This window comes from Macrobrachium nipponense, chromosome 34 (assembly GCF_015104395.2).
Source record: "Macrobrachium nipponense isolate FS-2020 chromosome 34, ASM1510439v2, whole genome shotgun sequence".
In the NCBI taxonomy this organism is placed as follows: Eukaryota; Metazoa; Arthropoda; class Malacostraca; order Decapoda; family Palaemonidae; genus Macrobrachium; species Macrobrachium nipponense.
The window spans coordinates 13734789-13750195 of NC_061095.1; the positions used below are offsets into that span (position 1 = coordinate 13734789).

The window sequence follows — 15407 nt, forward strand, 5'->3', positions numbered from 1 at the left end:
AAACAGGTTGGGGAGCGACGCTCGGCTCGAGAGAAGTGTCAGGCACCTGGAACAAGGAACAGGGTGATCTGGCACATCAACAAGAAGGAGCTGATGGCGGTTTGGCTAGCTTTGAAAGCTTTCGAGCCCCACGTCCTAGCTTCAACAGTTCAGATCAACTCGGACAACACCACGGCACTGGCTTACATCAGAAAGCAAGGGGGGACTCACTCTTTCTCCCTGTACGAGACAGTAAAAGAACTTCTGCTTTGGGCAGAAAAAAGGAAGATTTGTCTCCTTACCAGGTTCGTACAGGGAGAAAAGAACGTCAGAGCAGACCTCCTAAGCAGGAAAAGTCAAGTCCTGCCGGCAGAGTGGACTTCTGCACGAAGATGTTTGCCAGGACCTGTGGAAGCTTTGGGGCAAACCTCATATAGACCTCTTCGCCACAGCCAAGAATATGAGGATAGCCAACTACTGCTCTCCGATATCAGAACCCGAGGGCATAGTGTCGATAGACGCGTTCCTACTAGATTGGAAGGGTCTAGACACGTATGCTTTTCCTCCATTCAAGATACTGGGAGAGAGACTAAAGAAATTTGCAGAATCGGAGGCAGCAAGGATGACGCTGGTAGCCCCGTTCTGGCCCGCACAAGTATGGTTCACAGAGGTACTGGAATGGTTAGTAGATCTTCCGAGAACATTACCACAGAGGATCGATCTGCTCAGACAACCCCACTTCGAGAGGTATCACAAACCTCCCCGCTCTAGATCTGACTGGCTTCAGACTGTCAAAAGTTTGGTCAGAACAAGAGGCTTTTCGGGCAAGAGTTGCAACGGCTATCGCAGCAGCAAGAAGGCCTTCTACCCTTAGAGTCTACCAATCGAAGTGGGACGTCTTTCGGCGATGGTGTAGGAACCATCACTTTTCCTCTTCCAGTACCTCTGTGACACAAATAGCAGACTTCTTACTTTTCCTTAGGGAAGAAAGTGGATTGGCGGTATCAACCATTAAAGGCTATCGTAGCATGCTATCTGCAGTGTTTAGGCACAGAAACTTAAACATTTCAGAAGATAAGGACCTTCATGATCTTATAAGATCGTTCGAAACATCCAAGAAGGTTTCTCCAGGGGTTCCGAGTTGGAATCTGGACGTAGTGCTACGTTACTGAGGTCCAATAAGTTTGAACCGCCTCAGTCTGCATCGTTAGAGACCTCACGAAGAAGACAATTTTCCTCATGGCATTGGCTTCCGCAAAAAGGGTTAGTGAACTCCATGCACTAGAAGGAAATGTGGGATTCAGAGGAGATGCAGCTATCTGTTCATTCCTTCCTTCGTTCTTAGCCAAGAACGAGAACCCTCAAATCCTTGGCCTAGGAGCTTTGAAGTACAAGGATTGTCTGCATTAGTAGGCGAGGAAAGCAGAGAGGTCTCTTTGCCCAGTAAGAAGTTTGAAATTCTATCTACGAGAAAGAAAAAAACTTAAGGGCAATGATGTCAACCTTTGTGCTCTGTAAGAGATCCAAAGAGGACACTTTCGAAGAATGCGCTTTCTTTCTTTATCAGAAGCCTGGTAAAAGAAGCGCATGCGATATGTGAGGAAAGTCAATACAAAGTTCTTAAGGTCAAAGCTCATGAGGTAAGAGCTATTGCCACGTCGTTGACTTTTAACAAAAACATATCCCTGAGTAATATTATGAAGGCAACATTCTGGCGTTGCAACTCAGTCTTTGCAAAACCACTATCTGAGAGACGTCAAAATTACGTACGAAAAGTGCTTCTGGGTTAGGCCCGTACGTATCGGCGGATTCGGTGCTGGGGCAGGGAGCTGAGACATATCCTTAGTAGTATATATTTTTTCCCCTTGTTAGGTTGTAAGTTTTTGGTTGTTTGAAAGAACATGCGGGTAGGCATGTTTTTCATTTCGTAGTGCTAACAATGATTAGATTGGTTAGGTGATCGGTGTATGTTTGAGTTCTCCTTGCAATGATAGTGGTTAGGTTCTGTCATATAAGTGGGCGAATCCCCGTTGACAGATCCTGCTCGGATTCTATCAAGTAAGCGGACAACCAAATCCCTTTGATAGACCAAAGAGTCTGTCAGCTGTAGGTCACGCCCTCGCTGAGCTCTTAAAGGCAACGCAGACTCATAGACAGTAACTACGAAGTCTTCTGCCTAAACAGGTAAGAACCAAGGTTTGTTTTTACATCCTACAACTAGTGTTGTTTTCCCCTCCATATATATTGCTGTCTCTTTCCTCCACCAAGGGTGTCAATCAGCTAAGTATATATCTGACAGGAAAGTTCATGTACAAAATGTTATTGTTAGTATACAATAAGGTTTTGTACATACTTACCTGGCAGATATATACGATTGATGGCCCGCCCAGCCTCCCCTCAGGAGACCGGTGGAAGGAAAAATTCTGGCTGGAAAGGGAGATTGGTTCTTACATCCGCCACCCAGCGTCGGGGTAAGGTAGATCACCTGACCTACCTGTCGCGTGTGCCGCGAGTTTTGAATTCTGTCGTGACGTCAGAGACGTAAAGCTAAGTATATATCTGCCAGGTAAGTATGTACAAAACCTTATTGTATACTAACAATAACATATTTATATATATATATATTTATTTTACTTCTTAGCCCTCATGGTATGGTCAATATGGTCTAATCACGTCGTGGTCTCGCCCCTGTTGACAGATCATCTGGAGTGCACCAGCTATATAGGTCTCTACCTCGCTGGGAACTCTAGTAGCACAAGCAGACTTACGTGGCAGTAACCACGAAGCCAGCTATGCTAACAGGTGGAACCAAGATGTAAATCATCTGCATGCATTTGTTTCCCAAAATCCTTCTATTCTGTCCCTTCCCACCTCCAAAGGTGGGATTCAGCTATAGTATATATATCTGACAGGTAAGTTTCATGAACAAAATGATATTGTTATGATACAATAAAGTTTTGTTTCATACTTACCTGGAGATATATATAATCAAGTACCCACCCACCTCCCCTCATGGGGACAGTGGAAATACAAAAATTATGAACTAGAAAATGGGAATGGTTCCTGATACCCGCCTAACCCAGCGGCGGAATGGGTAACTAACCACCTGGCCGACCACTGCGTGTGTCGGAAGTTTTTAAAATTCTGTCGGACTTCAGAAAATACAGCTATATATATATCTGCCAGGTAAGTATGAACAAACTTTATTGTATCATAACAATATCATATTTCTTAGGATTTTTGACAATGTTCTGCCTTACGACGATTTTCGGCTTACAACGCGTCTCAAGAACGGAACCCCCGTCGTAACCCGGGACTGCCGGTAAAAGTTAAAGTAAATAATGAATAAAGTAAACAATTAAGGGAATAAAGCTTTGCACCTATAAAGAGTGTAGTCGTCTGCTGCTCGTAACTGTGTTTGCGGAGTGAGTGCTTAGGAATCAGGAACAGCAACGTGGTTCAAGTGCAATGTGGAGTAAATTAAGACCAAAATGTGTATAATTACAATCAAGTAAGCACTCTGGAGTTTCAGTTGTGATGGTAGTAAGGATAAAACCACCGATTACAAGGTAAAAATGAATTCAGTTCAAACCGTGACCCCGGGAATAAAAAGTTTCATACTTTCACTAATATAGGCAACAAAATGTTTTTATTGTGCTGATTACAACTGCAATCTTGAGTAAGATCAATAAACGTTGCATATATACGCGAACATTGTTCAAATGAGTGCTGGGAAGGATGGTGGATTGTCTGTGGTTAGATTGGCCAGCCACACGATTGCCGCCATATTAGATTTCAAAACTGCCTTGAAAACATATTTTACGAAGAGCGTCACATGCTTATTTTAGTTCGTATGGGGCTTTCATATATCACGTTATGCTGAGGAAACTTCAGTCTTTTGAATGGTATGCTTAAAGTTGTAATTGTATTCTTGTTGCACCAATTAAATATTGAGTGAATAAGGCCTGGCCAGCGCAATGACGATGGATCGTCTGCGGTTGTTTACCCTATTACTTTAATTTCTTGTTCAGGAGGTAAAATTGCATAGAAAAACAGCAACTGCCATAGTATAGGCTGCCGCGGAATAGTAATATAGATCTACTCGCACTAGTACAGTAGAGGTGGCCGTTTGGTATTTTACCCTACCAGTATAGGCTACATCTAACATCGTATGGGTGTTGTGTATACCTAGTATACCAGCTCCTGGGGGTAGTGCAAATAGTAAAAACACAAACAAAAAAGGGGTAGTTTGTATACCCGTTGTAAGCAGTTATAGCTCTTAAAATATGACTCCAAATGACAAATCACATAGAATAAAAGTTGTTCAGCATGGCAAAATCTACCCAAAAAGTCACTTACCTGATCATATTATGCCAATTTACCATCTGACAATTTTTTCGTTGGAATGTGGCTTTTTCTGAGTTCCCAGTTGGTCTTAATGTTGAGGCTAGCATGCGCAGAGAAACAATACTTCCTTCCAGAACAAACGAGCTTGCCAAGAACATTTAAGTATGCTGATAAGGCACGAAGTGCCGTTCTGCCACATTCTTACTGACAGCTCACATTAACAAACTTTTCCCCTTGAAATCCCCGGTCTGTGGATATTTCTTTTCTTTGAAAATCGGCAATCTGCAGATATTCACCCGCTCCCAAAAAAGACTTCAGGTAACATAAACACAGGTAGCCTTGAGAAAGACTAGAGCAGGCTCTACTTAGGCTAATTCTACCTCCGAGCAGGAGCTTAAGCCCATGTTCCTGATGTTCAGTGTTACTTGCGTTGGGGACTCCAGTGAGGGTTGCCCTAAGTCAGGTTAGGAATTCACTAGGGGTTGCCCTAAGTCAGTAAGTTGGATGGTTTGTTTTTGTCGCCATTCACGACTGGTTCCATGAGCACAGACAAAAGGCTTAAATATAAAGATAATCTTAAGCAAAATTGGCAAATGTTATTGATAAATGTTTTATTGGTGCGCAATGGCGGGAACCAGGCAGTGGCAGTGGTCTTCAGTTTTACAAAATTTTGAATTGATTCCAGACAGACTGCTTGCAAGCTAACTGGTAGAATATATAATTTAAATACCATCTGTAAGCTATTCTGGGAACCAAAGTAGATGGAATGAAACCTAACAAAACCTGTGCACTGTAACCTAACCTCGGACATCATTCCTTTACCTGAGGAGGATTCCCCTCTTCCCCTAGAAAAAACAACCCATCCCAAGTAAAGGCAGTCCCTGATTTCCTGCAGCATCGGTTAACAGCATTTTGGTTTTACGGCACTGGGATAACAACATTGTTAACCAGATTTTTTACACCAATTAATGGTTTATCGGCTTTTGCGCCATGGTAAATGCCATCATTACCATAAGTATATTGACTTTCCGATAAAAATTTTCTGTACCGTTGCTCGCCGTTTAATTGGGGGACTGCCTGTAAGTGATGGCCCTCAGCATGACTATTACCCCTATACTGAAGTTGAACTTTTAAAAATTGGCATATTGATATATAAGGGAGAGTGTTACTTTTTATAATAATGGCAATATCTTGTTTAAAATATGATTTTTTAATTATTTTAACATGTGCTTTGAACATTTCTGTTTGTTTTAATAAAAAAAAAAAAAAAATTACCTTTAAAGATACTGGTTCCCTGCTAACAAGAGACAAGAGTGTGAAAGCATGTTTTTTGGTTTTGGGGGAGAGCACAAAAGTTAAATACAACCTACATTTAACTTGACCTAGCCATATGCACTTGGCTCTTACTAAATCATTGAAATGATAGGTTTGAAGGAAGAATTTTTTGCAGTAGCTTTTTGCACCTTTAGAGTAGTAGCCTAATTTTAGTTATATTGGACTAATTTGAATTCTGTTCCTTTGTTAGCACATTGAACACTAATATAGTTTAATGATTAGTAATGCAATGTTTTGTATCTTTGAAATACTATTTATTTTTAAACATTAAAGTCATTGTATTACTTAAGATTACTTACTCCTTTGGTTTTCTCCTAGTTTAATATCCAATTTTATTACAGGTATTAATTTAAATCAGGATGCTGTTATCCACAAAAATGTCCACAGTCTCAAATCACTTGACCGTCAGCATGAAATTACTGCAATGGCATGGGGTAACCAAAATCAGACTGAGGTATGTTAAATTATATTTGCATTTGTCTTGGTCCAGGTTTGGAATATAGACTAAGTCTGGTTAACTGGGTAAACTTTTATTTGACTTGCTTAAAAGTTTGTTTGATGGTATGGACAGAACAGTGAGATTCTGGTTTTGGCTATAGACTCCATTATATGTTATGCATTCACATATTGAACTTAAACCCTGTGCCTATTTATTCAGTGGCAAGAAAGTACTTGTATAATAAGGGGAAATTCAGATGTGTGTTCCTTTCAGCTTGTAATTGGTAGTTTATTGTTACAACCCTCATTATATTGTATTTGCTGATAATATCATTTTAATGTCAAATTTATAATTTTAATATCATAGATATGTATATTTAATCTGCAATCAACTTGTCATGTAGTGCTTTACTGTATGTATAGAAGCATTTATATTTCCACTGCATTTCATAGTCGGTGTTCAATGAGAAGTGTTGGTCTCATATCGATATGACAATTTCACATAAGTGACTTACCGAACAGTTACATAGCTTATAGCTTCTTACTACGGCAGTCGAAATTCAAATTGTTGGCGCCAGCGGCGTTGCTATCTTAAGTATAGGTGATACAAGACCCGCCCACATCCGGGAACCCTGGGTACTGCTAGCCTTCTACCGTCAATTTTCGTTTCTGCCGCTCACGGGGTAACACCTGTGAGATTTTCGCTGCAGTCTCCTGCGTCGCCATTTTTGGATTTTGGTTTTTGTTTGGTGATGTACAAGTTTTTGGTTTTTTCTTGCCAGTTAGCTATCTCTATTCATTTTTGTCATTATTGCTAATTATGTCAGATTCTAGTTCACTGCTGTAAGGTTTTGCAGCGCTGGCTGCAAAACAAGATTAGCTAGTTATGTCACGATCCGCACTCTAAGTGCACTAAATGCAGAGGACAAAATTGTAATGGTATGGATGACATGTGATGAATGTAAGAATTGGATGAACAGGGATGGTAAGGCGGTTAGATCGCATGCTGAGAAAATGAGAAAGATAGGAAGAGGAAGGCAGCTCTTAGGGCTAGTAGTAAGAATAGGTTAGAAACTACTCCTGTTCCTTCGGAGACAAATAAGTCTTCTCTTGCCTCTCCTTTATTAGAGAATATTTTCTCCAATTAATAGTTCCCTCCTACTTCTCCTTTGATTACCCCTGTTCAAGTTGCCCATGTTTCCGAACCCAACACCATTGCCTTGCTTGAGTCTAAGATGGATAAAAAGTTCGAAGTGTTAGCTGAATCAGTTATGAAGTTAGGAATGTCTTTTAAAATTTTAAAGCTTTCGTAGTATAGTACAGTGAAATCTAGTGCAGTGCAAAGTGTTAATGTTGCGCCTGAGGAGGCGGTTGTCCGTACCCCCTCGACTCCCAGACGAAGGTCACTGTCCCCCTCCCCCGCAACCGGGAGAAGACATACCGGAGTCGGAAGGAGTCTGGGGGAGTTTGCCCACGGTCAGCCGTCGACTCCGTCGACTCGCGGGTGTCGTCCAAAAAGATGTGGAAAGGTGTTAGTGTTTGTGATTCTCGTCTGTCTTCTGATTCGGAAGTGCAATCGCCATGCGCAAAAGGCGAGGTGATTTGGTGTCTCGACCGTTAAAAAGACATTCGATTCTTGCGGGTGATTCGTCACCGACTCCTGTTAAGAAGTCTAAGAGGCATTGGAGTCCTCAACCTTCGTGTAGTTTTGCTCCGGATGTGATATTTAGTGAATCTCCTCCGCAGTCGCATTTTTTCTGCTAAAAGCAATGGCTCTCTGACTAAACTTTGTGATAATTCACGATCGCTCGACTCTCCCAAGCGAGTCTCGGTCGCAGTTTCGGCTCGGTCGCCTCGTTCGACTCCGTATTACTGTCCAGAGAAGCGTATTCGCTCGTCTTTGTTCGACTCCCCTCGCCGTGAGTCGATAGGAATTTTTCGACTGGTTGTTCGCCTGTGTCGACTCGTGGTGCGGAGACTTCACCTGTTAGAAAGAATCGTTCTTCGACTGAAAGACCATCGACTTCTACAGTGTTAGACGATTCTACCTTAGCTCCATTTAAGAAGCATTTCCAGGATCTTATGAGTTTGTTGAAATCCTCCACCGGGGTAGAACATAAGCCTGATTTCGACTCTGCTTTCCGTGCAGTCTGAAGAGGAAGCTTTGGATCAAGATGACAAGGATTCGTCGGCTTATTCGAGTCTTCTTAAATTTTTCCTGTCCACTTATCCAGATTACTTTGAACCTGCTTCTCCGTCTTCACCGCCTTCAATGTTCGTTAAAGATAGGAAGACAGCGTATTCGTGTCTACCTAAACTGGTTCTTTCTCAGTCCTCTAAGCAGGCCCTTAAGGAGTCAACAGAGTGGCTTTGTAAGAAGAGGGAAAACAGGTAAGGCTTCGTTTGCTTTCCCACCTTCTAAGCTTCAGAGTAAAGCGTATCGCTTCTACGCAACTGGAGAAGTTCCTTCTTTGGGAGTGTCTGCCTCCTCCCAGGGAGACTTCTCCGGTTTAGTGGACTCACACCGAAGAGCAGCTTTTCGTCAGCTAAAATTTTGTTTTCTTCTTCAGAGCTGGACCATTTGGTGAAGAATATTTTTAAAGTATTTGAGGTATTTAGTTTTTTAGACTGGGACTATTGCCTCTTTAGCTCGCAAGATTGAAGACTGTCAGTCTTTAGAAGAAGATTTTGCCACAGACTGGTTAGGAGTTCTGTCCTGTGCGGATAAGGCTGTTAGAGATGGTTCAGGAGAATTAGCAGCCCTTTTCACAATGGGAGTGATGAAGAAGAGAGAAAGGTGGTGTTCTTTCGTGTCTAAAGGAGTCACTAATAACCAGAAGTCGGCTCTCATGTTTGCTCCTCTCTGTAAATCTCATCTTTTCCCTGAAGAAAACCATTCAACAAATTCTATCGGATTTAGAAAGAAATCTACTAATGATCTCCTTCTCAGTCTTCCAGACGTCCGAAAGAGCCTACTCCGACAGGAGCTAAGTCTTCTCCTCTTCAGAAGCATCCCTTTCGAGGGAGTAAACCTAAGTGGCAACGACCCAGGACTAATTTGCGTACACAGTACAAGTCCTCAAAGAAACAGCCTCCCACCCCCCAAACCTTCGGACAAGTGAGAAGCCGTTCCTTCACGTTGCAAGTAGGGGCAAGACTCCATCTGTTTTGGGAAGAATGGAGTCGAAGAGGTGCAGAGCAATGGGTAGTTCAAGTTCTTCGAGAGGGATACTCGATTCCTGTTGTTTTTTGTACATGGAACTTACCCAGCAGATATATACTTAGCTATAGACTCCGTCGTCCCCGACAGAAATTCGAATTTCGGGCACACGCTGCAGGTAGGTCAGGTGATCTACGCCCTGCCGCTGGGTGGCAGGGAATAGGAAAAAAAACGATTACCGTTCTAGAAACCAGATTTTCTCTGTCGCGGTAGTGTCAACATACGTTGTTGCTACCTCCTGACTTGATTTTCGTTTTTTCATCGCCATCGACCTTCTGGGCTGTCTTTTGCAGGGAAGTACTGGGTCTTTGGTTTGGCATACGCTTTTATTAACTTTTTAATGAATTTGGCTTCGAAATTTCGAAGAATATATTACGTGAAACTACCGAATTTTTCGGTAGACACTTATATTTTGCAATAAGGGAAATATTGATTTTTTTTTTTTCACTAATACGTGTATAAGTGTTAGAACTTGATGAAGGAAATATAAGATCTAACTTCCTACTTAGGAAGTCAGAAAGCATATAACTAGATATGCTTCCTTTAGAAGCTTTAAGAGCTCTCGTACTACGAGCAGTTAGAGTATTGACAATTCTAGTAGTTGTTGCATCCTCATCACCTTCTTACTCCACAGAATCTACAAATTCATATGTGCAAATTTGAGATAAATGGATGGAGCTCAAAAGGCGAGCTCTAAAAAGGTAAGAAGTGAATATAGTGTTCCCAGTGCAGTGGAGGGTGCGTCTGATCGGCTCCGTAGCGTTTCCAGGCCTAGACCTCTTCCAAACTCCCAGGACCAGTGGAGGAGGAAAGTCGACAGCCGCAGGAAGGTTAGGGAGAACCCCCACTGGTCAGGCGTCCCTCGGCAGGTTCTGTAGAACGTCCCAGACTGCCAAGGATAGCCATTGATAAGGCATCCTTAAAAAAGTGCGTCTCTTCATCTTACATCCGAAAAGACGAAGAATGTATGTTTGGAGTGATCTAGCGCGTTCTCTGAAAACTAAGAGAACACTGAGCAAGAGCCAGCCGCTGCCAGGAAGAACCGCGTTCCAGCAAGCTAGCGTGAGGTACGTCCCATAGCCAGCAGCGAGGCGCGTTCCAGCTAACAGACTAGCGCGAGCCGCGTTCCTACAACCAAACGCGAGCCGCGTTCTAGAAAATTTTTCTTGGCGCAAGGCGCCTTCAAAGAGACGAGAAGCGCCAGCCTGGCGCAAATTGCGCCAGAAAAACAGACGGCTAGAGCAAGGAGCCTTACAGTAGAGTGGCAATCAGAACGATCCTTCCATTGAACGTTTCCGGGCAAGAGGCTCTTTCTAAAAGGGGTCTAGTAGGCGCTCGGAACTGTCAGGGCGCACGGGAATCCTTCCACGCAAGCGGAACGTTCCAGGAGCGAGTCTCCTTTCTAGCGTGCGGAACATTCCAGGCGCTAGGTGCAAGGATCCAGGCGCCAGAATATCCTTTCTCTATCTGCCTCGGCAGGGAAAGAAGGTAGTAGAGTATCTGCTGTATGAGAATACGATACGGCAAATCATAAGCACATACCGTAGTACTTCTTTGCTGAGCAACTCATTACCAGTATCCTTCCAGGAATTTCCTAGGAAGGACTACGCTTAAAGGGATTGTTAAGACAACACCTACTTAGCTTCTAGATTTATCGAAGTCTTGTTTCGCTTAGATATGCATTATAAGAACTTCCTGAAGTTCGATAATAATGTTATAAGATTCCTTTATTAAATGGAGTAGCTGGCAACTCTGGAAGAGTAAGGCCAGTCGGCTAACGAGACTGCTATCGCTTAGACACCAACGCAGTATCATGTAGGTGTCGGTCATGAGTGGTCGGTAACATGTCTCTCTCCTGCGGGATGGAATGAATAACCGTGTCTCTCCCCTACAATCGTGGTTTTAGCCTCGATTGAGGGGATAGTTAAGCAAACATAAATAAAATATTGTCTGCCTTTTGCTAAGAAGCTTTCAATAAGAAAGATATTACATTTCAATGCTGTTTACCGTAGGTAACATTTTTAAAGGATTCTAACGCAGCGAAACTCTATATTGTATAATGCTCTCATGCTTACGAAAGCATGGCTTATTAGAGTACATGCTTAGTGAGAAGATGAATGTAGTAGAGAATTCACTTTAAGACTACGGTATGGTCAAGTCTTATGCACATACCGAGGTTAACTACAGAATTCCTAGTATCCTTACAAAGGTTTCCTAGATTAATGCTGTTTACCACAATGTGACAGTATTATAAAGGATTCTAATACGGCAGCGCGCGATATATATAATTCTCTATCCTTCGAGAAACGCACACAACCTTTTTAAATTCGGATATTGCTCAAGAGAAGTGGTGAGTCGGATGGGAAACATCTAGTGGCAGGAGTTGTTTCCCTGAATGGAAGGACTTACTACGTATATAAAAGTTTTTTTCCCACAAGGACGGAATTAACATGTGAAGGATGCAGGTACCATAAAGGCATAGATGTTATGGCACCATAACCTAAAAAGAACTAGAAGGAAGCGCCAGGCTGGCGCAAATTGTGCCAGAAGCACCATCCAAGATATTTTCTCGTTTTAGCGAGTTATTAACCTAAGAGTCCAGTAGCCTCTCGGACAGCAGGCTCGGTAACGGCAAGATTCGTTCCTGATTTCGTTACCCATTTAATCGAAAAGGGGTCGCTTACAAGGAATGATGAAATGATTTATTTTAATCACTTAGGCCAATTCCACGACTCTCTCATATCGCAAAGAGCATCGAGAATCTCTTTTTTTCGCCCCGTTCGCGTTAACAAAAGAGAACCTATTTGGAACAGACACGGAACGTAACGATCCTTAAGAGGTTCGATGCAAGATTTTGCATGTCCGTGAGAACCTTCTCGATCGAAGATAATAACTGTTAACGTATGTCTAACATTTATTGAAAAGAGTTGTGAGAACCTGCGGAAAGTCTTCTTCATAGATCTCTGTAAGGTAGAAGACGAACAGGCTTCCTTTAGACTGCTTCTTTTTCCTCGAACCAAGAGAGGTAGCAATATAAGACATCTTTAAATTTAAAGAAGGGGAATAAACACTTTAGCCTTTTTTCCCTAGTTATAAATTCTTAACAGATATTAAGATAATTGGGCGTCAAAGGAAGAGAGGATGTATGCCTCATTTTGGCCTTAGAGAGGTTGGATTCACAGAAGTCCACGTTCTTCTCACAGCATGTTTCGTAAGGCCTTTTCCAAGAGTATCTGGATATTCTATCAGAATCTATTATAAATAGACCTATAAAACCTCTCCACTCTGGATCTGTCCGCGTGCAGAACTGACCAGAAGTGGACATGAATGAGAGGTTTTTTCAAGGTAAATGACAATAGTCATGGCTAAGACATAGAATTGCTGCAGATCGTGTTAGGGAATGAGAGGAAACTGTCCTCTTCCGATACCTCTGTGAACCACATAGCGAGGATTTTTTTTCTTCACTTTCAGAGGGAAGAATCACCTATGTATATATCTGCTATCAAAGAACGCAGTTAAAGGCCATACTCTGTCTCTACAAAGGGAATTAGAGATAACAGAGGATTAAGATCTTCGGGATCTTATACGATACCGCAATACGACAAGAGTAGGATATCATGTACTTCGAATGGGATTTTTTTTTGTGGCCACAGATTCCGTGTTCCGACAAAATGGAACTGCTCCTCATCTGACTTCTTTGAGGAAGTTTATGAAGGAATTCTTTGTTTCTCTTAGCCCTAAACGACCAAGAAGACAAGTGAATTTTTTGTGCATTGGAATCTCGCATCAGATTCAATGGAGACTCGGCAATGGGTTCTTGCCAGCATAGTATGTCGGGCAAAAGAAATAAATCCCTCTATTCCTGACGCAACGCTTTCAGAGAGAAGTTTAGTTGCCCAGGCAGGGTACTTACATTTTCATCTACAGAAGAAGATATGGTTTAAACGTTTGCCTACAGAGTCTTCCGGGTGCGATGAGGGCTCAAAATGCTTCTCAGAAGGTATTCAGAAGGATACAATAAGAGCTAGAAATCAGGGTTCCGCCCAATTTCAGCTCAGTCTCTCCTTCGACTTCCAGACTCCTTCCCTTCCTTCGGGCAAGGATAGGGAAGATTCTGCAACGAGGAACCTCATCAACATGTAAGAAGAGATCTCGTTAGCAAAAGAAGTGTTCACGAAGGATCCTCCTCGGAGGAAGACTCTTCTCTCTCGTGTGTTAGATATACCTGTCGTCCTACTGGGTGTAGCTGACTGAAAATCACTCTCCCCTGGCCAGGGGCCAAAAGCTCAAAGGGGAAGAATTTCTTCCACCCTTCTCCAGTCTCCTGATAAACTATGTGGTTGTTCAGGACTCTCGGACAATGTAGCGCCAGCCAAGCGCCAAATGCCAATACAGGCGCAAAAACGCCAGAGGCGGACAGTTCCACGGAACTCTGTCATGGTCGGATACTGAGAAGGAGCGGGCCTCCAACCTGGCGCATTTTCGGACAGATATAAGAGTGTCCGATGTGGACATCGCCAGACAGCCTAGAGACTCTTCCAAGCTCGAAGCTCCAGCAAGTGTGGAGGAGCCAAGCCAGGCGCGAGGTGCCAGCCAGGCTCTAGGAGCCAGCCAGGCTCTAGGAGCCAGCCAGGCTCTAGGAGCCAACCAGGCTCTAGGAGCCAGCCAGGCTCTAGGAGCCAGCCAGGCTCTAGGAGCCAGCCAGGCTCTAGAAGCCAGCCAGGCGCCATCCAGGTGCCAGGCTCCTTCAAGGCTAGGCTCCAGTCAGGATTGAGGATCCATCCAGACGCAAGGCTCCTTCCAGTAAAGAGAAACCTAAAGCTCTGTCATGTAAGAGGGCTAGTCCCCATTGATATGATACAGGTAGGCTCGCCATGTAAGTGGGTCAGCCCCCATTGGCACGATCCGAGAAGGCTCTGTCGTGTAAGCGGGCTAGCCCCCATTGACATGATCCAGAAGGGTTTGTCAGTCATAGGTCCCTACCTCGCTGAAACTCTTGAGGCATGCAGACTCATAGACAGTAATCATGAAGTCTTCTGCCAGGCTCCAGGTGCCTTCCAGGCGCAAGGCACCAGCCAGACGCAAGGCTCCAGCCAGGCGCGAGGCGCTAGCCAGGAAGGAGGAGCCAACAGGCACCAGCCAGGCGCGAGGCGCCCAGCCAGGCGCAAGGCGCCATCTAGGCGCGAGGCTCCAGCCAGGCTCTAGGCGCCATTCAGGCGCAAGGCTCCAGCCAGGCGCGAGGCGCTAGACAGGCGCTAGGCGCCTGCCAAGCGCTAGCCAGGCTCCAGGCTTCACCCAGAAGAGATCTATATCAAAGAACGCCCGGCCTTCTTTGAGACATTGTGATCTCCTAAGCACTTGATAAGTGCATTGATGATTCCTTCAAACAGCTGAGAATTAAAAGCGCATGAAGTGCGAGCTTTTCCGAATTCTTGTTCTTTCCTAACAATATGTCATAAGGACATATTAGCTGTCACATACGGGAGATGCAACTCTGGTGTTGACTTCCCATTATCCGAAGGATGTCAAGATAACCTTCGAGGGATCCTTCTCTCTTGGTTGATACGGTCTGACTGCTGGATACATTGCTGGGATAGGGGAGCAGATACTGATCCTTAACTATGATGTTAATTTTTATTTAACGTCCGTTGTTTTTTCTTTGGGTTGTTTGAAAGGAGTTTGTGAGATAACTCTTTTCAACTTAAGCACTAACCCTCGTGTTAGGATCAGGTGATCGGGACGGTGTTGTGCTCCTTAATTATGCCACTAGGCATAGGCATATTGTCATGTAAGAGGCTCTGTCGAGTAAATGGATAAGACCCCATCGACAGACCCACAAGAACTCTTAGCCATAGGTCACATCCTCGCTGAGGGCTCTTGAGGCGAAGCAGATTCCTAGGCATTAGCCATGGAGGCTTCCGCCTGATCAAGTAGGAACCAAGGTTTATTTATTTATTACCTACAATGTATGTTGTTTACCTGTCTATTCAGTAAATAGTTGTCTCTTTCCCACCACCACCAAGGGTGTCAATCAGCTAAGTATATATCTGCTGGGTAAGTTCCATGTACAAAATGATATTGTTAAGAT

The 15407-nt window shown here is 43.5% G+C and overlaps 1 protein-coding gene across 1 annotated transcript in view; it reads left to right on the forward strand.

Annotated features, from left to right (window-relative positions):
- The first annotated feature begins 5959 nt into the window (after positions 1-5959).
- Positions 5960-15407, forward strand: part of LOC135207912 (WD repeat-containing protein 74-like) — a 32591-nt gene continuing 23143 nt past the window's right edge. The window contains exon 1 of the mRNA XM_064239848.1: positions 5960-6115. Coding sequence (XP_064095918.1) covers positions 6086-6115 — 30 coding nt within the window. The 5' untranslated portion in view covers positions 5960-6085. The remainder of the gene's footprint in view (positions 6116-15407) is intronic.